The 18,685-nt window shown below is 40.2% G+C and overlaps 1 protein-coding gene across 1 annotated transcript; it reads right to left on the bottom strand.

The window, feature by feature from the left end:
* Window positions 1–353: 353 nt before the first annotated feature.
* DNAJA1 (DnaJ heat shock protein family (Hsp40) member A1) lies at window positions 354–11,406 on the bottom strand. The gene is made up of 9 exons (XM_024753771.1): window positions 11,252–11,406; window positions 10,016–10,157; window positions 9,686–9,863; window positions 7,352–7,456; window positions 6,134–6,361; window positions 3,370–3,484; window positions 1,890–2,005; window positions 1,487–1,587; window positions 354–739 (listed from the first exon to the last, which is right to left on the bottom strand). Exons 2-9 carry the CDS (start codon window positions 10,145–10,147, stop codon window positions 521–523), a joined length of 1,194 nt encoding a protein of 397 aa, XP_024609539.1. The 5' UTR covers window positions 10,148–10,157; window positions 11,252–11,406; the 3' UTR covers window positions 354–520.
* Window positions 11,407–18,685: the final 7,279 nt, after the last annotated feature.

Here is an 18,685-nt window from a genome sequence, read left to right as displayed (position 1 = left end):
ACAGGCTAAATTATATAGCATGCCATCTTCAAGTAACAGTTGAGGCAATAGAATAAATGCAGAGGCATCACAATGAATCCCACTTAATACAACTATACAGACCAACACTTCTCTACAAATTCTTCGTCTGACTGCCAGTTAAATACAATTTTAACTTCATAGCTTAACAATTAAGGGTCATACACTGAAGCCAATACATATACCTGGCATTTCAGTCTAAGCTAATCCATGTACATAGCTGAAATCAGTTACAAAGTATGGCCTAACAACTGCTAGGGGAAATTTTTTTAAGTAGTTTTTACAAGTATTAAACTTATCTTGCACACTGAAGTCATCATACATACAGGGCAAAGTCAGAGCTTTTATATTCGAGTTTATTCTTCATTTAACTTTTAAAACACTACTATAATTGAATATTAAAACAAACAATAGCAAGTAGTGAGCATGTTATGATTATAGTCCTTCACTCAATCACTACTGCAAATAAAATGCCAGCAGTGAGTGTTATTCACTGGCCTCATTAGGAGGTCTGACACTGAACACCACCCCGAGGATGATGTTCATCATCCTCATATGCTTCTCCATTGTAATGGCGCCGTCTTTCCTGATTTGGATCAAAGTCCACTAGTTCTACCTGGTCCATTTCATCAGTCTCTTCTACTTCCTTCCTCTCAGGTAGGAGTTTTTCCAGCAAAGAGAGTTTATCCGGGGAGAGAAAGCCATTCTCAGGAAAGTTTACCTATAATAAGAAATTTCTACTTTAAGTTTAAATGACACTTCATCCTTAGCTCCTTAGACAAATACCATTGACCCATTTTCCCCAGGAAAAAAAACATGAAACCACACAATCTTTTGGTAAATCTGCCAATCCCAGGTTAGAACACATGTTCTAAGAAGGCATATATCATCTACTATTCTGAACTAGAGTTCAAGGTAAGGTCTTAAAAAAAAGATCCTAATAAAACTACACTGTAATGATCACTTCTATTCCGCAAATACATTTTAATAGGAGAACCCATCCTAAAACACATTCTCATTCCTTCTAATGGATAATTTAAACAAAGCTATTGTTACTCAAAGACAGTCCCACCCAAAGATGTTTTTAATAAATGTTAAATTTGTGGGTCTGAGGCCACTCAAATTTAGATTGAGGGAAATGGTTGAGTTACTTTAAGAACCAGAGCATTGCAGTATTTTGCCAAAAATCCACACCAGCTAACATGCTTCTGTTGAACTTTAAGATTCCAGTTATAGCCTTTCATTAGTAAATTACCCACCTGCCACCACCCCCCATCTTTAAATAGCCGATAATGATGCAAACAAACCAATACCAACTTAACAAAAAATGTTCAACATAACAAGAGTAACATTAGATCTAGACAAGGGAGACTATAAACTTGGTTTCTGGCCATTCAGAAACTTAACTGCTACTGGATTTTAATAAACTAATCATTCTCAAACATTTCTACAGTACTGTACAGCTTACCTTAAATTCAATGATTAGGTGACCCTTTTCATATGGTCTACGATAAATTGGCATGCCTTCATTTAGCACACACTTGATATCTCCATGCTTGACAATCTGACCTAAAAACATTGAAGCCAAATTCCTTAAATACAGTCACACTTTTACGAGGCAGCGAAAATAAAGAACAGAGCAATGTCCTAGCTCACTGATAGAGGTAAATTTATATGAAATGATGCTGATACCTTTCATTTATAGGTTTTCTAGGGGCTTACAAGAGAGCCAAGAACGCATGATTTCAGCTCAGCTGAAGGACAGACATGTACCGAGCAACTTAAATGCCACTTTCCTCCGTGGCTATACTAGCTACGAGCAGACAATGAAAACACTAGAATAGAAACAGACGCTTATCTAGTTACTGTACCTGGATGAGAAGTGATGACTATGGTTCGGTTGTCAAGAGTAGATATTGGCTTTTGGAAGCCACACAATGCCTCAACCAGCTGTATGTCCATACACATGAAAAGGTCTTCTCCTCGTCTGTACAATGTAAGTACGGCATATACTTAGATCTTCAAACCAGCAATGATTACAACTACCAAAGTAGGCAATTCTGTTCTCTTAAAAACAAATGGTATCTTTTAAAAGATGCCCTTTCTTCCCCATTCTTTTTTGTTTGTTTCCTTTGATAGGTACGAAGTGGATTTATTTAGAGAGAAACACACTCCAGAGTGTGGGCCATCTCAGAAGGTGAGGAAGGCCTCTTTCCCATTCTTAAGATCTGAGAACTGGGTACAGCAAACATATGGAAACTGCCAGCACAGTTTCCTGGACAAGGCTTCAGAATCCCTCCACACACTCTAGGCAGTGGAACAAACCTCAGGCTGGGTCCTGGATAAGTTAGGGTCTATGAAATTAAATAAAAGGCATATGGCCAATTTCAAGGGGAAGTAATTTATTGATGTACATGAATTAAGTAATATAGTGCCTGGCACAGTATGAACACTATTTTTATGTTTAATAACAACCCACTTCTTCCTCCTCATTCTTACTTTCTTTTCCAATTCATATTAATGACATCTTTTCATCAGGCAGAATACTCTCCAGAAATACTCTTGTTGAGGATTCACCTCAAATGATAGCATCAAAATTCTGAGCTCGGGCTTCCGTCACCGAAAAAAAAAAAAAAAAAAAAAAATTCTGAGCTCGATAGCATTTCCCATTATTCTTGAGACACTATTAATCTAAAATCTGTTCCTTGAGATGTCATTCCCAACAGACTTACTGGAACCCTACTCCAGTCTAATGTTTTAAAATTACCCATTGATACATTATTTAACACTGTTAACTTTCTTGTGCGTCACTATAAATTTATCATAAACACAAGATTATTTCCTAATAGACGTGAATTAATATATTACAGCTTCTTACACAGATGATTCTACACTTTTATTTAAAATTAAAAGCAACCCAACTTACCATGAACTCAGGATTGAAGAAACTGGTGAAAGCTTTAGGGTACTTATTTCAAAACCAACTGCTTATAAAAAAAAACTGGGGGCAAAGTTTTGTCTAGGGATGTTTCCCCTACTCTATCTATTTATACTTATACAACACATCTCCTAACTGAAGTATATCTTTCAAAATCCAAATTAGGCAACAATTTACCTACATTTAGACCAAAAAAACCAATGATTTTTGTCTTTAGCTTCTTCTAAGATTGAAACAACGATTAACAATCATTTATAAAAGACATATATAGTCTAACTTTTCTGCTATACTTTTCTAGGTTATTTCTAGGAAATGTATTCTACAAGTAATGAAAAAGCTCACTTATATTTGAGGGAAAAAAAAAAACCCAAATATGCAAGATGTCGGTTTGAGTATTTGATAAAAATTTTTACCGAGTAAAAACAGCATGGTCCTTCTGATCTAAAACGATGATAATATCTCCTGGCTCCAGTCCTGGTTCTTGGTCTCCTTCACCATGGAATGTTATCTTCTGGCCATCTTTCATGCCTAAAAACAAAAGGCTAATTTTATACTCTTAACATCTAAGTAAGGTCAGAATCTCTACTGAAACACAAATGCATGTTTGTGCATGAAAAAAATGTTCAAGTCTTTGCGGATGCTAAAGTTTTACAGAATTTACCAAAAACGCCCACATGCTTATTAGATCAGTCCAATTTCTTACTGAAGAAAGCTATCATAGTGGAGAACACAGATTCTAGAGGCAAACAAGTCAGGCTTTGAATCTCAGAGCTGCTATTTACTACTAGGCCAGATTACCCTAAGGAAGCAAATTGCATAACCTTCCTAAGCATCAACTTTCCCACAGAGACCTATGTCCTCCACCAGGGCTCTTGTGGGGGACTAAAGAAAAAGGTCTATGCTGGCACCAAATCAGTGACTGGCAAACATTATAACCATAAATGTTTTTAACTATTTCATCACTTTAAAAAAACTTAAGTCAAATCATTTCTATTAAGTCTAACAGAAGCTTAAGTCAGATTTTCTTCCTTCTATTGTATTAGCAGTAATATAAAATCTAAAAATTTAAAAAATATGTAATATTTATATTGAATGATTTTAGTCTTTTTTTTTTTTTAAAGAGGATAATTATAGTTGAGTACTTTCAGACCATGTGGTTATCAGTGTCAAAAATAAAGAAGTTTTTCCAACAGGCAAATGCTTTAAAAAAAATTATTATTTTTGGCTGCTTTGGGCGTTTGTTGCTGTGCAGGCTTTCTCTAGTTGTGGCAAGCAGGGGCCACTCTTTGTTGCGGTGCGCAGGCTTCTCTTGTTGCGAAGCACGGGCTCTAGGGTCACAGGCTTCAGTAGTTGCAGCATGCAGGCTCAGTAGTTGTGGCTCGTGGGCTCTAGAGTGCAGGCTCAGCAGTTGTGGTGTATGGGCCTAGTTACTCCGCAGCAGGTGGTATCTTCCTGGACCAGGGCTTAAACCTGTGTCCCCTGCATTGGCAGGCGGATTCTTAACCACTGCGCCACCAGGGAAGTCCATCCAACAGGCAAACGCTTCTTAAAGGCCAACACTTTTACTGAGATTTCTTCCCTCTGGCCCATACAGCTTAGTTCAGTAAGGGCTTACTTAAACCAACTAACACCTCTTTAAACAGAACTCGTGTGTTTGCAGATGATTTCTCTACAGCAGTAGTGCCAGATTTCCTGAATCAATGATCACTGAGGTCACCCAACAAGAGCAACTTTGTTTCACTTTCTATTACGGAAAGTATTAAACTTACATAAAGTAGCCAACAGTACAAGAAGTCCCTATATATCCATCAATATAGATCCAGTAATTACCAGGTCATGACTACTATTTCATGTATTACACACCTCCACCCACATTCCCTGCATATATTTCAATTAAAATCCAGACATACCAATTAACCCAAATACTTCAATATATACCTCTAAAAAGAGAAGGACTTAAACCAAAATATCAGTATTACACATTGACAAAAGTAAACATTTTTTTAAAATGTATTTATTTTTGGCCGCATTGGGTCTTTGTTGCTGTGCGTGGGCTTTCTCTAGTTGTGGCGCACGGGCCTCTCATTGCGTGGCTTCTCTTGTTGTGGAGCACGGGTTCAAGGCAATTGGGCTTCAGTAGTTGTGGCTTGAAGGCTGTAGAGCACAGTCTCAGTAGTCGTGGCGCACGAGCTTAGCTGCTCCGTGGCATGTGGAATCTTCCGGGACCAGGGCTCAAACCTGTGCCCCCTGCATTGGCAGGCTGATTTTAATCACTGTGCCACCAGGGAAGCCCAACAATCTGTCTTTAATCATTCACAAGGCAAAGTAACTATCTCACTACACTAGTGAAGCAATTAAACTCAGCTAAGTTTTGCTGGTTGTTCCATTAATGTTAAGAGTATGGGCAGGGACTTCCCTGGAGGTCCAGTGGTTAAAACCCCACGCTTCCACTGCATGGGGCAGGGGTTCAATCCCTGGTTGGGGAACTAAGATCCCATAGGCTGCAGTGTGGCCAAAAAAACAGGCAAGTACAGCATTCATAAATGGCTTCACTTACTACTAATGCTCTCCTGAGTACATACTGTTGGTAACAAGGGGGGAATCTTACCAGAGAGAAATTCAAACCCTACTCAACAGGGACCAATTAAGGGGAAAAAATGGAGGGAGGGGAGGTACCATGATTCACATGGGTGAATACTATTTCAGGAGCTTAAGTTAATGTAGATGTATATTTTCTAATAACAGTTTCATTTTAAAATAGCAAAGTCTGAAAAAGCCAACCATGCTGATTATTTCAGAGTAAGCAGCACCATTTATTCTGGGGCTATACACATTTCTAAAATTTCTACAATGAGTTTGTACTGCTGTAATACATTTTAAAGCATCTTTAAATAAACTGAAAAAATTAAGGAACTGGCAAAATAAAGTAAATCCTAATAATATTTAAAGGAAATTTTAAGTTATAACCCAAGAGGCAGAAACTGACGTATGTTTACATAATCTGTAAAAACTATTAGAAAGTAACATTCATAGTCTAAGTTCTTACAAATAAGTTAATTAATCAAAATATACCTATTCCTTACTCCAACAGTAGTTTTAAACAACTATAAAATGTAACGTTAATATAATTTGCAATAGCACTCAAGAACTGAAAATAGAAAGTGGCTCAGAACTCACCTTTGTCAATATGAACTTCTAGAATTTTCTTCTCTCGAACTATCTTCCTTCCATTGCAGCTTTTACATCTATCTTTAGGACTGATCCGCTCCCCATGGCCCTGGCACTCCATGCAGACAGACTGAATTTGCTGAACCATTCCAGGTCCTATCTGATGAATTCTTATTTGCATTCCAGTACCTCGGCAATTGGGACAGCACTCTACTGCTCCTTTCTTACCACCTCGGCCTAAATAGTTCAAAAAGAAACTATGTTTGAATTTAGTACTGGACATGGTGACGAATGTTTTAATGAGACAGTTCCTAAACACTCCACTTCATTAATATTTTCAAGGTCTGATGGAATGCCGCATAAGACTACAATTCAGCCTTTTTATTTGATAAAATATCGCCACAATCAGCTTATCTATAAACATATTGACTGCTATTTTCCCAAGGAGTCATTTCAGAATTCTGGATTTTAAACATGTGCTCCCAAAGCACAATTCATTCATTCACTCATTCATTCATTCATGGCTGAGTTGGGTCTTTGTTGCGGTGTGCGGGCTCCTCATTGCAGTGGCTTCTCTTGTTGCGGAGCACAGGCTCTAGGCGCGCGGGCTTCAGTAGTTGCGGCTTGTGGGCTCAGTAGTTGTGGCGCATGGGCTTAGTTGCTCCATGGCATGTGGGATCTTCCCGGACCAGGGCTCAAACCCGTGTCCCCTGCATTGGCAGGTGGATTCTTAACCACTGTGCCACCAGGGAAGCCCCCAAAGCACAATTCTTAAAAGGCTACTTTAACTGTGAGATGAGAACATTTTAGAGTTTATTCTCTTTAGAAAATACCATATTTCCAACAAATAACTTGTATTTATTAGAAAAACACCTTAGAGGTTCATAGCCAATAATTTGACAGCTGCTGATACCCTGAAAGAGGAGACTGTCAAATCATATTACAGATTATGAAGCCACTGAAATGCCTCTGAAGTTCTAGAGGGGATAGAAAAGACTCATCTCTGAACAGTACTGAGAAAAACAGACACCGAATTAGATCAGTCCCACCTGCATTCAAAATAAATACATAAAAGTGCTGATAATTTGCTAATATTTCTCTAGGAGGTGGATTCAGGTGGTTTTCGTACCTGCACTCTTCAGAATTAGGTAGTGCAATATGTCAGTTTTATATATCCAGAACGGCTTCAGTTCCATTTTCAATTATATTATGAATGTTAAGACATACCTTCACATTTGTCACAAATCACGTTCTTTTGCAGAGCTAGTTTTCTTGTTGCACCATTATATAAATCTTCTAAGGTTACTGTGAGTTGATGCACGACATTTTTACCTAGAACAAAACATTGCACATTAAAAATCTAAGATGCTGAATCTTGTGTTCTACACTATAAAAACGGTAAAGGATAATGAAAGATGAGCCCTACAAGGGTACACACATAATCCTCTGTGGTGTAATTTCAAATAAGAAACATCCAGTGAGATTTAAGCAATTTGTATAAGGACGTAGTTACGGCCATCCTACATTTTACGGCAATCAAAAATGTTAACTGCAAAAATCACTTGAGAAAACTCATGTTATTTAAATAGACACATTTCACAGTAAATTAACCCAAACTGCTTTTCTGTCCTAATATATTCTTTGAATCGTTCACTTATTATATTGAGTAACATGACCAATTACATCATCCAAAAATTCTTCAGCACATTAAATTCCAAAAACTAATCAAGTTTGCCCAGGGAACCTGACATATTTATTCAGCACTAACTGTTTAAAGGCTAGATTTCTCGGGCTTCCCTGGTGACACAGTGGTTAAGAATCCGTCCACCAATGCAGGGGGCACAGGTTCGAGCCCTGGTCCAGGAAGATCCCACGTGCCGTGGAATGACTAAGCCCATGGGCCACAACTACTGAGCCTGCGCTCTAGAGCCCGTGAGCCACAACTACTGAGCCCGCACACCACAACAAGAGAAGCCACCACAATGAGAAGGCCGCACACCACAACGATGAGTAGCCCTCGCTCACTGCAACTAGAGAAAGCCTGCACGCACAGCAACAAAGATCCAACACAGCCTCCCCCCCAAAAAAGGCTAGATTTCTCATCCTTTACCATAGTGCTGTCCAACAGAACTTTCTGCAGTGATGGAGATGTTTTGTACCTTATGCTAGCCAACACAACAGCCAGCAGTCACACATGGCTATCGAGCATATAATTATGGCTACTGCAGACTAAGTAACTAAATTTTTTTTTTCTTTGCAGTAATCTAAATTTGATGTGGCCAGTGGCTACAAAAGAGTGACCTATCTCATCTAGCTAGGAATGGGAAGTGGAAGGTGGAGATCATCTAAGAACAGAGGTTACAGAAATGTAGTCACCTGCCGATAGGTAGTAAGTTCCTAGCTAGTGATTCTCCCAGGACTTTATCTACCATGAAATACTGCCTTACGCTTAAGTGAAAGAAGCTCTTGAACTTCTTATCTGCAGAACATGTCCAATGAACATTTTTAGTTACCAATCAAGCGTGAAGTGCCCTCAACTATAACCTGTTCCTAGATCCACTTTTCTGTTCTGCATCACTAATACTGTTCCATGTAATTGGTTCTGGAACGCTGAAAACTGCCCTTCTTACTTTAGCCTTATAGAGTTTACAGTATAGGGAAGAAATAAAGCTTCTAAAATTTAAGCAAATATTTTCCAATATCACACTAAAAAAATGACCTTACATTGATCTAAGCCACACAGTAGAGTTTGCCAATCAACTGACCTTGACTGAAAATTGTTTTAAGGTAAATTTCTTAAAAATAAATAAAATACACCCCCCTCTCCTTTTAAGAGAATCTGAATAAACAATTTCCAGTCCTTCTGAATCCAAAAAAGCTCAGAGAAAATTTAGTGGTTTGCCCATTCCTTCTAGAATGGGCTCTACCCATTAGTCCTTGTTTATATTAACTACACTGGGAACAAAGTAAGATAAACTCTGATCAGAACACTGTACTTCTATGAGCAGTATTTCCACAGCCCAGAAAACCATATTTCTATTAAATGTTAAGGGCACATATTTTCATATAATAAAACTGAAACAAGATTAAACAGATAGCATGCTATTTGGAGGCAATGAACCTGTGTTCCAATCAAGACTCTAATGCATAGCAATATATGACCTTGACAAAAATTTACCATTCTGAACTGTAATTCACTTTTGCCTGTTTAAGGCCACTGTACCTCCCATTGAGGCTGAGGGGTGGGGGTGTGCAGATTGAGAATAAAATAAAACCTGTGAAAAGGGTTTTGAAAATTATGCTCCTATACTTCATTCCTTTAATGCTTGATAACATCACAGAAATCCTATGTACCCCAAGAGCTTTAGAAGCACTCACTTGTTAGCACTCGATTGGCTTAGCTATTTTTAGTCTCATCAAATCTCATTCTTAAACTCTTACCATAAGTCAGTTTACAACATTATGCTAACAAGTAAACAAGCATTTAGTAGGTGAATTCTCAAGAATTTACTTTGACCAACGGCTAATTTTAATTTGCCACATGTGAACTGTCATTCTTACCTCTCCTTTCTCTCTGCATCCTGCCTCCTCCTCCAAAAAACATATCGAAGATGTCCATGGGGGAGCCAAAACCACCACCTGCTCCACCTTCTTTAATTGCCTGCTCTCCTCCTTTGTCATATAATTCCCTTTTCTTTGCATCAGAGAGCACTTCATAAGCTTGAGAAATCTGTTTAAACTGTTTCAGAAAAGGGGGGATAAATTTCACTCAAAAAACTCAACTGTTACAAAGCACAGCCACTACATTAGACATACTCAATTTCATGTTGTAATGGAAATACCGTACACTGGGCAAGACCTATTCAGCTATGTTATGAGTGTACTACTTGCCTTCTCTCCTTCATTTGGATTCTTATCAGGGTGGTACTTCAAGGCCAGTTTCCTGTAAGCCTTTTTCAATTCTTCTTGGGTGGCATTGGGTTTGACCCCCAAAACATCATAATAAGTGGTTTCTTTCACCATTTCCTACAGTCTAAAATAAGAAAGTTCAATTTTAGCCGACTTTCAACTGGTAGTTTAATAAAATTTAGGCATAGAAATCTGTTCTCTGAGAAACCTGATTGTAAGAACACCACCTTCCCTAAATTTCACAGAGAAGGTAACAATTCCTTTGGTAATTTAGCCATCAATTCTAAGACTAAATATAAGTTAATAATTATCAGGGGATAATTCAAAAGCCTCCTATAGCAGCTGGTTCCCACTCTCCCACCTGAAAGCTCCCATAATAACGCGACTATTGTCTGGATTTTTCCTGTTTCCCTTCCCAACCAGCGACAGAGGGCAGTAAAAAAGAGGAGCACTAAGAGGTTCAATCCACTACCATTATTCTTAGTAAATCTGATAAATCATACACTTTCTAGAAAAAACATCTGGGCACAAAGCGGGGAGGCAGTGTTTTATGAAACTAAGAACACCAGCTCCAGAAAGCAAGCTCCCCTCCCCCTCAATCCTGAGGCTGTTTCTCAGTCACAGGACGTACTCCTCTGCTTCGACCGCCGAACCTCTTTCGTCCCCACAAGCCAGCGTAGTTTACACGCTATTAGGTTTTGCCCTGCACTCAATGCCGACCGTTAGGGGTTCCTTCCTTTCCCCTCCCACCCAGGATGAAAGGGGTGGGAGAAGCCCAGCACCCAACAAAGCGAAGGAGGAGAGGCCCGAGAAGCGAACGCCGCAGCCTCCGCCCGGCTCTTCCCGCAGCCCCTCGCCCCCCTAGCTCCTTCTGCGCGTGCGCGAAGGGTCGCCCCCACCCCCACCCCCCCAGCCCGCCCGCCAGCGAGCGCGGGCGGAGGGAAAGACTGAGGCGGCAGGTCCTCGGAGAACCCTGGCTAGATAGATAGGGCATGGAGAAAGCTCCAGGAAGGGTCTCGGGCCCACTCGCTGCGCGCCGGCGAGGGTTGCCGGGGTACCCCCACCAGCCCTCCAGAAGGAGAATCGTGGGTACAGGAATCGACAACCCTCCCGCCCACGCGGAGCCAACCGCCTCACGACCGCGGCTCCATCCGGCTTCCCGGCGCAGCCAACAATGCCGGCCTTGGGACGAGGTGAAGCCCGAAGGTTGAAGCTCACCGGTGAGAGGGCCGATGCCGGTGTGGGGGAGCGGGAAGGAGCGCGTTGCCGTGCGCAGCTCGGGCAGCCGCCGCTCCTCCGCCTTTTCACCGAGCGTTCTGGAAAGTTCCGCCTGGAGCGCCGCAGCCGTTGTCTTTTGTAGCCGAGCGCAGGCGCGTCACCCGCCGGAAGTCCCGCCCTTCCCGCTGCTGCCACCGCCCGCGGTTGCCTGGGCAACGGCGCGGGGGCGCTCGGGCTGGGAGGGGCTGTGCGCAATCCTGGGTCTGGCGTTTGTGGAACTTTCTGGAGCCCTTTCCTCCACCCAGCGAGTGCGAGAGTGCAAAAGTCTCGAGCGGGAACTGGGATTACCTAAGAGCACTGCGATTTTGGGTCGGCAAGGGATTCCCAAATCTGTGGGGCCGCCGCCGCTTGCGGGAGCGCGGAAGACTCGGGAACTGGGCCCGGGCAGGGCCTGTGCGCTGAACAGGAGGAACCTCTCAGAACAAAGCCTTTTGCCGCACCTCTTCCCCGTCGGCGCCTCCTTCACCTCTTTTGGCGTCTCTACCCGGCTTAGTTTTTTAGCCTTGAGATTCTGGGAAGCCGCCGAGCGCGAAATGCTGAGCAAGACGGGCCTGGGCCCCAGAGCAATCACCCATGCAGTCCAAGGCCTCGTAGTTCACCAAACTGCGAAGTTGGAAGAGCTCTTAGTGCAAGTCCAGACCCGTTTGCTTTGGGCCTTGCCATACGTCGGGCTCAGGCGGTGATCAGTGGGGAAACGTTTGCATTACCGTGGTGCAAACCGTGGGCCAGTAGTCTCTCTGGCCAGGCGTTCACCGGGTTTGGCTAGCGGGGGACACAGTAACAGTTACAAGAGTGGCTAACTGGCAAATAGTTTTAATTATTTGACCTAACGTTTAAGTCCTACTAGTCTGTGAATCTGGATCTAGAGTCTGCAGAATGAGTCCTTCAGGCTTTCAAATGTTGAGTTCAGGACATAATGGAAGATGGGGTCTGTCTTCCTTATTCAATAACAAAACAAACACAGGAGGACCTAGCACCAAGGAAGATGGACATGCAAAGCTGAAAAAGCCTGGTTCACTCAGACTTTAGTAGGGAGACAGGCAAGCCAAAGAACTGTAGGGGAACCCTGTTAATCTGATGAAACAGGGAAAGCTTCTCTGGGAAAGTGGCAGTTGAGCTGAGTTGTGAAGAAAGAAGAGTATTCCCAGCAAGGACAAAGTGCAAGGGAAGGCTATGATTAAGGTGTGAAAGAATATGATGTTTTTAGGAAATTGCAGGTACTTGAATATAGCCAGAGCTGAAAGCTGGAGTGACGGAAGGTGAGGCTTCAGAGCTAGTTGGCAAACACCTGTTGGTGTATGTTACTAAAATAAGAATTTTGAACTTTACCCTGGAGGCATCCCATACTTATCAGTTCAGCCTTATCTCTTTAAATTGTAGCTTTGTGCATTTTCCCAAATGCAGTTTTTCACCTGTTTGTGCTTGTGGTACGGCTGAGAAACACCTAACTTTTTTTTTTAAATTTTATTTATGTAATTTTGCTGCGTTGGGTCTTCATTGCTGCACGCAGGCTTTCTTTACTTGTGGTGAGCAGGGGCTGCTCACTGCGGTGGTTTGTTGCGGAGCCCGGGCTCTAGGCATGCAGGCTTCAGTAGTTGTGGCTAGTGGGCTCTAGAGCGCAGGCTCAGTAGTTGTGGTGCACCGGCTTAGTTGATCCGTGGCATGTGGGGTCTTACTGGACTCGGGGCTCGAAACTGTGTCTCCTGAGTTGGCAGGTGAATTCTTAACCACTGTGCCACTAGGGAAGTCCACACCTAATGTTTCTAATCTTAGACATTACCTTCTCAATTATCACCTCAGGTATAAAGGGTTTTGTTTTGTTTTCTTAATCTTCAGTCACTAAAACTCCAGTGCTGCCAGGCAGCGAGCTAGGGCTTGATAATATAAAAATCACGAAAGTCGTTTTCCTTGCTGTCAAGGATAAATGTTGACAAAAAAGTATTGGGGTGCCAAGTAGGGGGAACCTTGCACCATCCAGATGAGTATCCCAGGCGGAGAGACCAACAGTTGTGAAAACATGAACAATTAAAAGAGAACAGTAAACAAACAGCTAATAAATATCGTCCATGTGTTATGTAGGCTTTGAAGTCCTCAAGTCCCTACTTTATTGTAACATGAACTGTGCGTTTGTGAGTCTAACATTGGTTAAGCATATGAAATAAGCATCAATATGGTGTATATCAAATCACTTCAACGGAGAGTTTCCACAATAAATATTACCATGGCTAGCGTTTCTCAAGTATTACCATGTTTAGTGTTTCTTTTTGCCTGAGGAACCCAACTGAAATTCCCACACGTTTTAGAAAGGTGAAAGTGTGATACAAACATGAAGATACCGTCTTGAGACTGAAACATTAAGACTGAAATATGATATTGAAAATACTTTTAAAATCTGCAAGCTCTTTAAGCTTAATTCCTTTTTTCCAGTTATATATATATATATATTTCAGATTATTTTCGAGTATAGATTATTACAAGTTAATTCTTTATTAAGAATAAAATAAAGGGCATAAAATTTGGTTAAAAAAGAAAACTATGTACTCATTTGCTTGTATGTGTGTAGAATATTTCAGAAAGATACCCCAAAACTAGTAATATGGTTGCCCGTGGAGAGAGCTAGCTGCTTGGGGGAGGCAGATGGGAGGAAGAAATTTCACGATATACCGTTTGTAATTTTGGAATATTTAATCCATTTGAATGCAGTACTTATTTAAAAAACTTAAAAATGTATAAAATTCCCTCCTCCCAATTCAAGCTTTGAACTAGTAACTCATCACTCCCGAAGCAAGTTAGGTGATTTTTAGTTGCCTTAAAAAACATCATTACGGGGCTTCCCTGGTGGCGCAGTGGTTGAGAGTCCGCCTGCCGATGCAGGGGACACGGATTTGTGCCCCGGTTGGAGAGGATCCCACACGCCGCGGAGCGGCTGGTCCCGTGGGCCATGGCCGCTGAGCCTGCGCGTCCGGAGCCTGTGCTCCACAATGGGAGAGGCCACAGCGGTGAGAGGCCCGCGTACCGCAAACAAAACAAAACAAAACATCATTACGTATGTTCTGTTTGACGGTTTTTCCTTCATAGAAGCTTATGTCAGTGGTGCTGAAAATATGTGCTGCTAAATATCCTGGTTTTTCAGTAATAGAAGTTAACACTTTTAAGAAGCATTATTTACGTAAAATATGAAAAGATTAGCAGTAATTTAGAATGTGATCTTTTTTGGTGCAGAAATAAGATCACATTATACATGCTGTTTGCAATTTGCCCTTTTGGCTTAATTTATTGTCATCTTACCATGTTAGGATAAATAGTCTAGCTTGTTATTTTTAACGAGTTTATAGTGTATAGCATGCAGGCACTATATTTAACCATTTCCCTATTGAGCATTTTGGTAGTTTCCACTGTTTCATGAACAATGTTGCTGAGATATTCTCAAATAACAGCTTTGGGCAGTCATGAAAGTATTTCTGTAAGACAGACATCTGGAACTGAAATTGCTGTGTCAATGTGAATGCAAATTTAAAATTGAATAAATAACTTTCCATATCAGCTTGTACCTCTGTCAGCAGTGTATGAGTGGACCTTGCCAATGTGAGTTCTGTCTTTTTTTTTTTTTTGTCTTGTCTAACCTTAAAGGTTAAAAAGTGATATCTATTGTTTTAATTTGACTTTCTTGAATTGTGTGGTTAGCATCTTTTAAATGTTTACTGACTCTTCTTCTGTCACCCTGTCTATCCCTCTCATTTGACCATTTTTCTGTGGTGTCCCTCCACTGTTTTAATGATACATAATAGCACCTTTATCTGTGATAGATAGTAGGTGTTAATGTGTCGTAGTTATTTTCTCTAGTGTTTTGTAGCTTTTGACTATATCTATATGTGTATATATTTGGACCATATAAAGTTTTAAATTTTTATGTAGATAAGTTTCAACTTTTTCTTTTGGCTTCTTATTTCTTTTCTTCTCCTCTCTTCTTTTTCCCTCTTACTTCTCCTTCATTTGCTATGTTTAAAAGACTTCACCAATCCAACATTATAAATATATTCTCCCAGGTGTTCTTCTAGCACTTTCATCGTTTAATTTTTCATATTTAAATCTTTATTCCACCTAGAAGTTCTTTTGGTGAAAGGACTGAGGGTTATTTGTAATTAACTGAGCTTTATCTTTCTGCAGATGGTGAGCTAGTTTGTCTAAATATTTTAATACTCCTAACTCGTGTGAGATGCCACTCTTATTGTGTACTAAATTTACTTAAATTTAATGTCTGGTAGGCCTCTTTCTCCTCATTGCTCCTTCTTTTTACAATTTTCCTGGCATTTTCTAGTATTTTTCTTCTTCCAGATGAGCTTAAGAATGTTTCTGGCAGATTACCCAAAATCCCAACATGATTTTTATTGTCATTACAGTGCTTTTATATATCAGTCAGTTTGGGAAGAACTAGCATGTTTATAATGTTGAATCTTACTCTCTGTAAACAAGTTATATTGTGCATATAACTGTATATTCATTTTCTTTATTGTATTTTATGCTTTTTTTTAAGTTGAAGTATAGTTGATTTACAATGCTGTGCCAATTGCTGCTGTACAGCAAAGTGCCTCAGTTATACACATAGAGACATTCTTTTTATAATTTTCTTTTCTATTACGGTTTATTGCAGGAGATTGGATATAGTTCCCTGTGCTATACAGTAGGACCTTGTTGTTTATCTGTTCTACACGTAATATTTTGCATTTACCAACCCAAATTCGCCGTCCATCACTCTCCCTCCCTCCTCTTGGCAACCTCAAGTCTGATCTCTATGTCTGTGAGTCTGTTTCTGTTTTGTAGATAAGTTTGTGTCATATTTTAGATTCCACATATAAGTGATATCATATGCTATTTGTCTTTCTCTTTCTGACTTACTTCATTTGGTATGATAATCTCTAGTTGTGTCCATGTTGCTGCAAATAGCATAATTTTGTTCTTTTAAGGCTGATTAGTATTCCATTGTATATTATGTACCATGTCTTCTTTATTCATTCATGTGTTGATGGACATTTAGGTTGTTTCCATGTTTTGGCTATTGTGAATAGTGCTGCTATGAACATAGGGGTGCATGTATCTTTTTAAATTATAATTTTGTCTGGGTATATGCCCAGGAGTGGGATTGCTGGATCATATGGTAATTCTATTTTGAGTTTTCTAAGGAACCGCCATAATGTTTTCCATAGTGGCTGCACCAACTTACATTCCCACCAACAGTGTGAAAGTGTTCCCTTTTCTCCTCACCCTCTCCAGCATTTGTTATTTGTAGATTTTTTAGTGATGGCCGTTCTGACTGATGTTGAGCATCTTTTCATGTGCCTACGAGCCATCTGTATGTCTTCTTTGGAGAAATGTCTATTAAGGTCTTCTGCCCATTTTTCAATTGGGTTGTTTTTTTGCTGTTGAGTTGTATGAGCTGTTTGTATATTTTGGAGATTAAGCCCTTGTCTGTCTCATCATTTACAAATAGTTTCTCCCATTCTGTAAGTCGTCTTTTTTTTTTTTTTAATGACTTCCTTTGCTGTGCAAAAGCTAGTAAGTTTGATTAGGTCCCATTGGTTTATTTTTGTTTTTATTTCTATTGCCTTGGGAGACTGACCTAAGAAAACGTTTGTAAGATTTATGTCAGAGGATGTTTTTTTTTTTTTTTTTCAGAGGATGTTTTACCTATGCTCTCTTCTAGGAGTTTTATGGTGTCATGTCTTATGTTTAAGTCTTTAAGCCATTTTGAGTTTATTTTTGTGCATGGTGTGAGGGTGTGTTCTAGCTTCATTGGTTTGTATGCAGCTGTCCAACTTTCCCAGCACCACTTGCTGAAGGGACTTTTTCCCACTTTATATTCTTGCCTCCTTTGTTGAAGATTAATTCTTCAACAAAGAATTGTTGACTGTAGGTGTGTGGATTTATTTCTGGGCTCCCTATTCTGTTCCATTGATCCATATCTGTGTTTTTGTACCAATACCAAACTGTTTTGATTACTGTATGCTTTTTGTTTTAAACCAGGTCCTGATCATTTCTTCTTAAAGATGTTATTAGACATTGTCTTTTTGTTTCTATCACGAATGGTCTCTTTTCTTACCATTATATTTTACTTCAGTGGTGTGCTTTATAACTCTTGCCAGATCACAAGTATCCATGGAGATAGCTGGAGATGACTGGAGGCATGGTAGGAGCCAATTTCTTAAGGGCTTGAGAATTATGCTAGAAGCTTGAATTTTATCTTGAAAGCTCTTGAGAGATCCTGGAAGATTTTAGGGATGGGGTGATATAACATCTAACAGCTGACTTTTTTGGGGGGAGTGCCTGTCAGGTACTCTCTATAAATGTCATATTTTAATCATATCAACCTTGTTTTACAGATGATTTGATCATATTTACATTTTAGAACAACCATTTGGGTGCTAATGTGGAAGATGGATTCATAGGAAGCTTTTATGATGAGAGATTAGATTAGAATTGGTAAGGCCAGGACTTCCCTGGTGGTCCAGTGGTTAGGACTCCATGCTTCCATTGCAGGGGGCACAGGTTTGATCCCTGGTCCGGGAACTAGGATCCCGCAAGCCGCACAGCATGGCCAAAAACACAAAAACAAAAACAGAAACAAAAAAACCCCAAAACAAAACAAAAAAAGAATTGGTAAGGCCTACACAGTAGAAATGGAGAGGGAGGGAAATATAAGTATAGAGATAGAATCTACAGGTTGCATTGACTGGATGCAGAGTTGATGGAGAAGGAGTCATGGCTGACTTCCAGCTTTCTGGCCTAAGCAAGAGGTTGGAGATGCCCTTCCTGAGATGGGGAGACCTGAAAGAGGAGGAAGAGGAAGCTGTGGTGGGGGCAGAGTTGGAGGGGAGGAAAGATGAGTTGAGTTTTGGGTGTGTAGAATTACTGCTATACTTTTTTTCTTTAAAAAGGAAAGAAAAATTTTATTAGAAAGTACAAGATGGGAAGTAAATTCTAGCTAAAATTCTAGTTTAAATGCTTGTATGAATTAATTTAAATTTCTTGCAACATTTAGTTTTTAATTGACTGTGGGGCCTAGTGGGGCTGGAATATATATATATATTTTTTGAGTGTCACCAATTTGTTTTGGTTCTCCTCTTATCTCTGTGACTACACATTGTCTCAGTCTTCTTTATGAACTGTTCTCCCTTTCAACCCCCAACCCCCAGTTGTTATTTTTTAATTTTATTTTATTTTAAAAAATTTATTTATTTTATTTATTTATTTTTGGCTGCGTTGGGTCTTCGTTGCTGTGTGCGGGCTTTCTCTAGTTGCGGTGAGCAGGGGCTACTCTTGGTTGTGGTGTGCGGGCTTCCCATTGTGGTGGCTTCTTTTCTTGCGGAGCATGGGCTC

Source organism: Neophocaena asiaeorientalis, unplaced genomic scaffold (genome assembly GCF_003031525.2).
Source record: "Neophocaena asiaeorientalis asiaeorientalis breed wild unplaced genomic scaffold, Neophocaena_asiaeorientalis_V1.1 scaffold220, whole genome shotgun sequence".
Classification (NCBI taxonomy): domain Eukaryota; kingdom Metazoa; phylum Chordata; class Mammalia; order Artiodactyla; family Phocoenidae; genus Neophocaena; species Neophocaena asiaeorientalis.
The sequence above is the reverse complement of the archived record's forward strand: the minus strand, read 5'-3'. Positions and strand labels throughout refer to the sequence as shown.

Excerpts from the sequence above, each read along its gene's own strand:
- DNAJA1 (XM_024753771.1), bottom strand. The coding sequence starts at position 10,147 with ATGGTGAAAGAAACCACTTATTATGATGTTTTGGGGGTCAAACCCAAT. Across the intron at positions 7,457-9,685 it reads GATGCAGAGAGAAAGGAGAG|GTAAAAATGTCGTGCATCAA; the intron begins GTAAGAATGACA and ends GTTTTGTTCTAG. Across the intron at positions 6,362-7,351 it reads GATTTGTGACAAATGTGAAG|GCCGAGGTGGTAAGAAAGGA; the intron begins GTATGTCTTAAC and ends TGAACTATTTAG.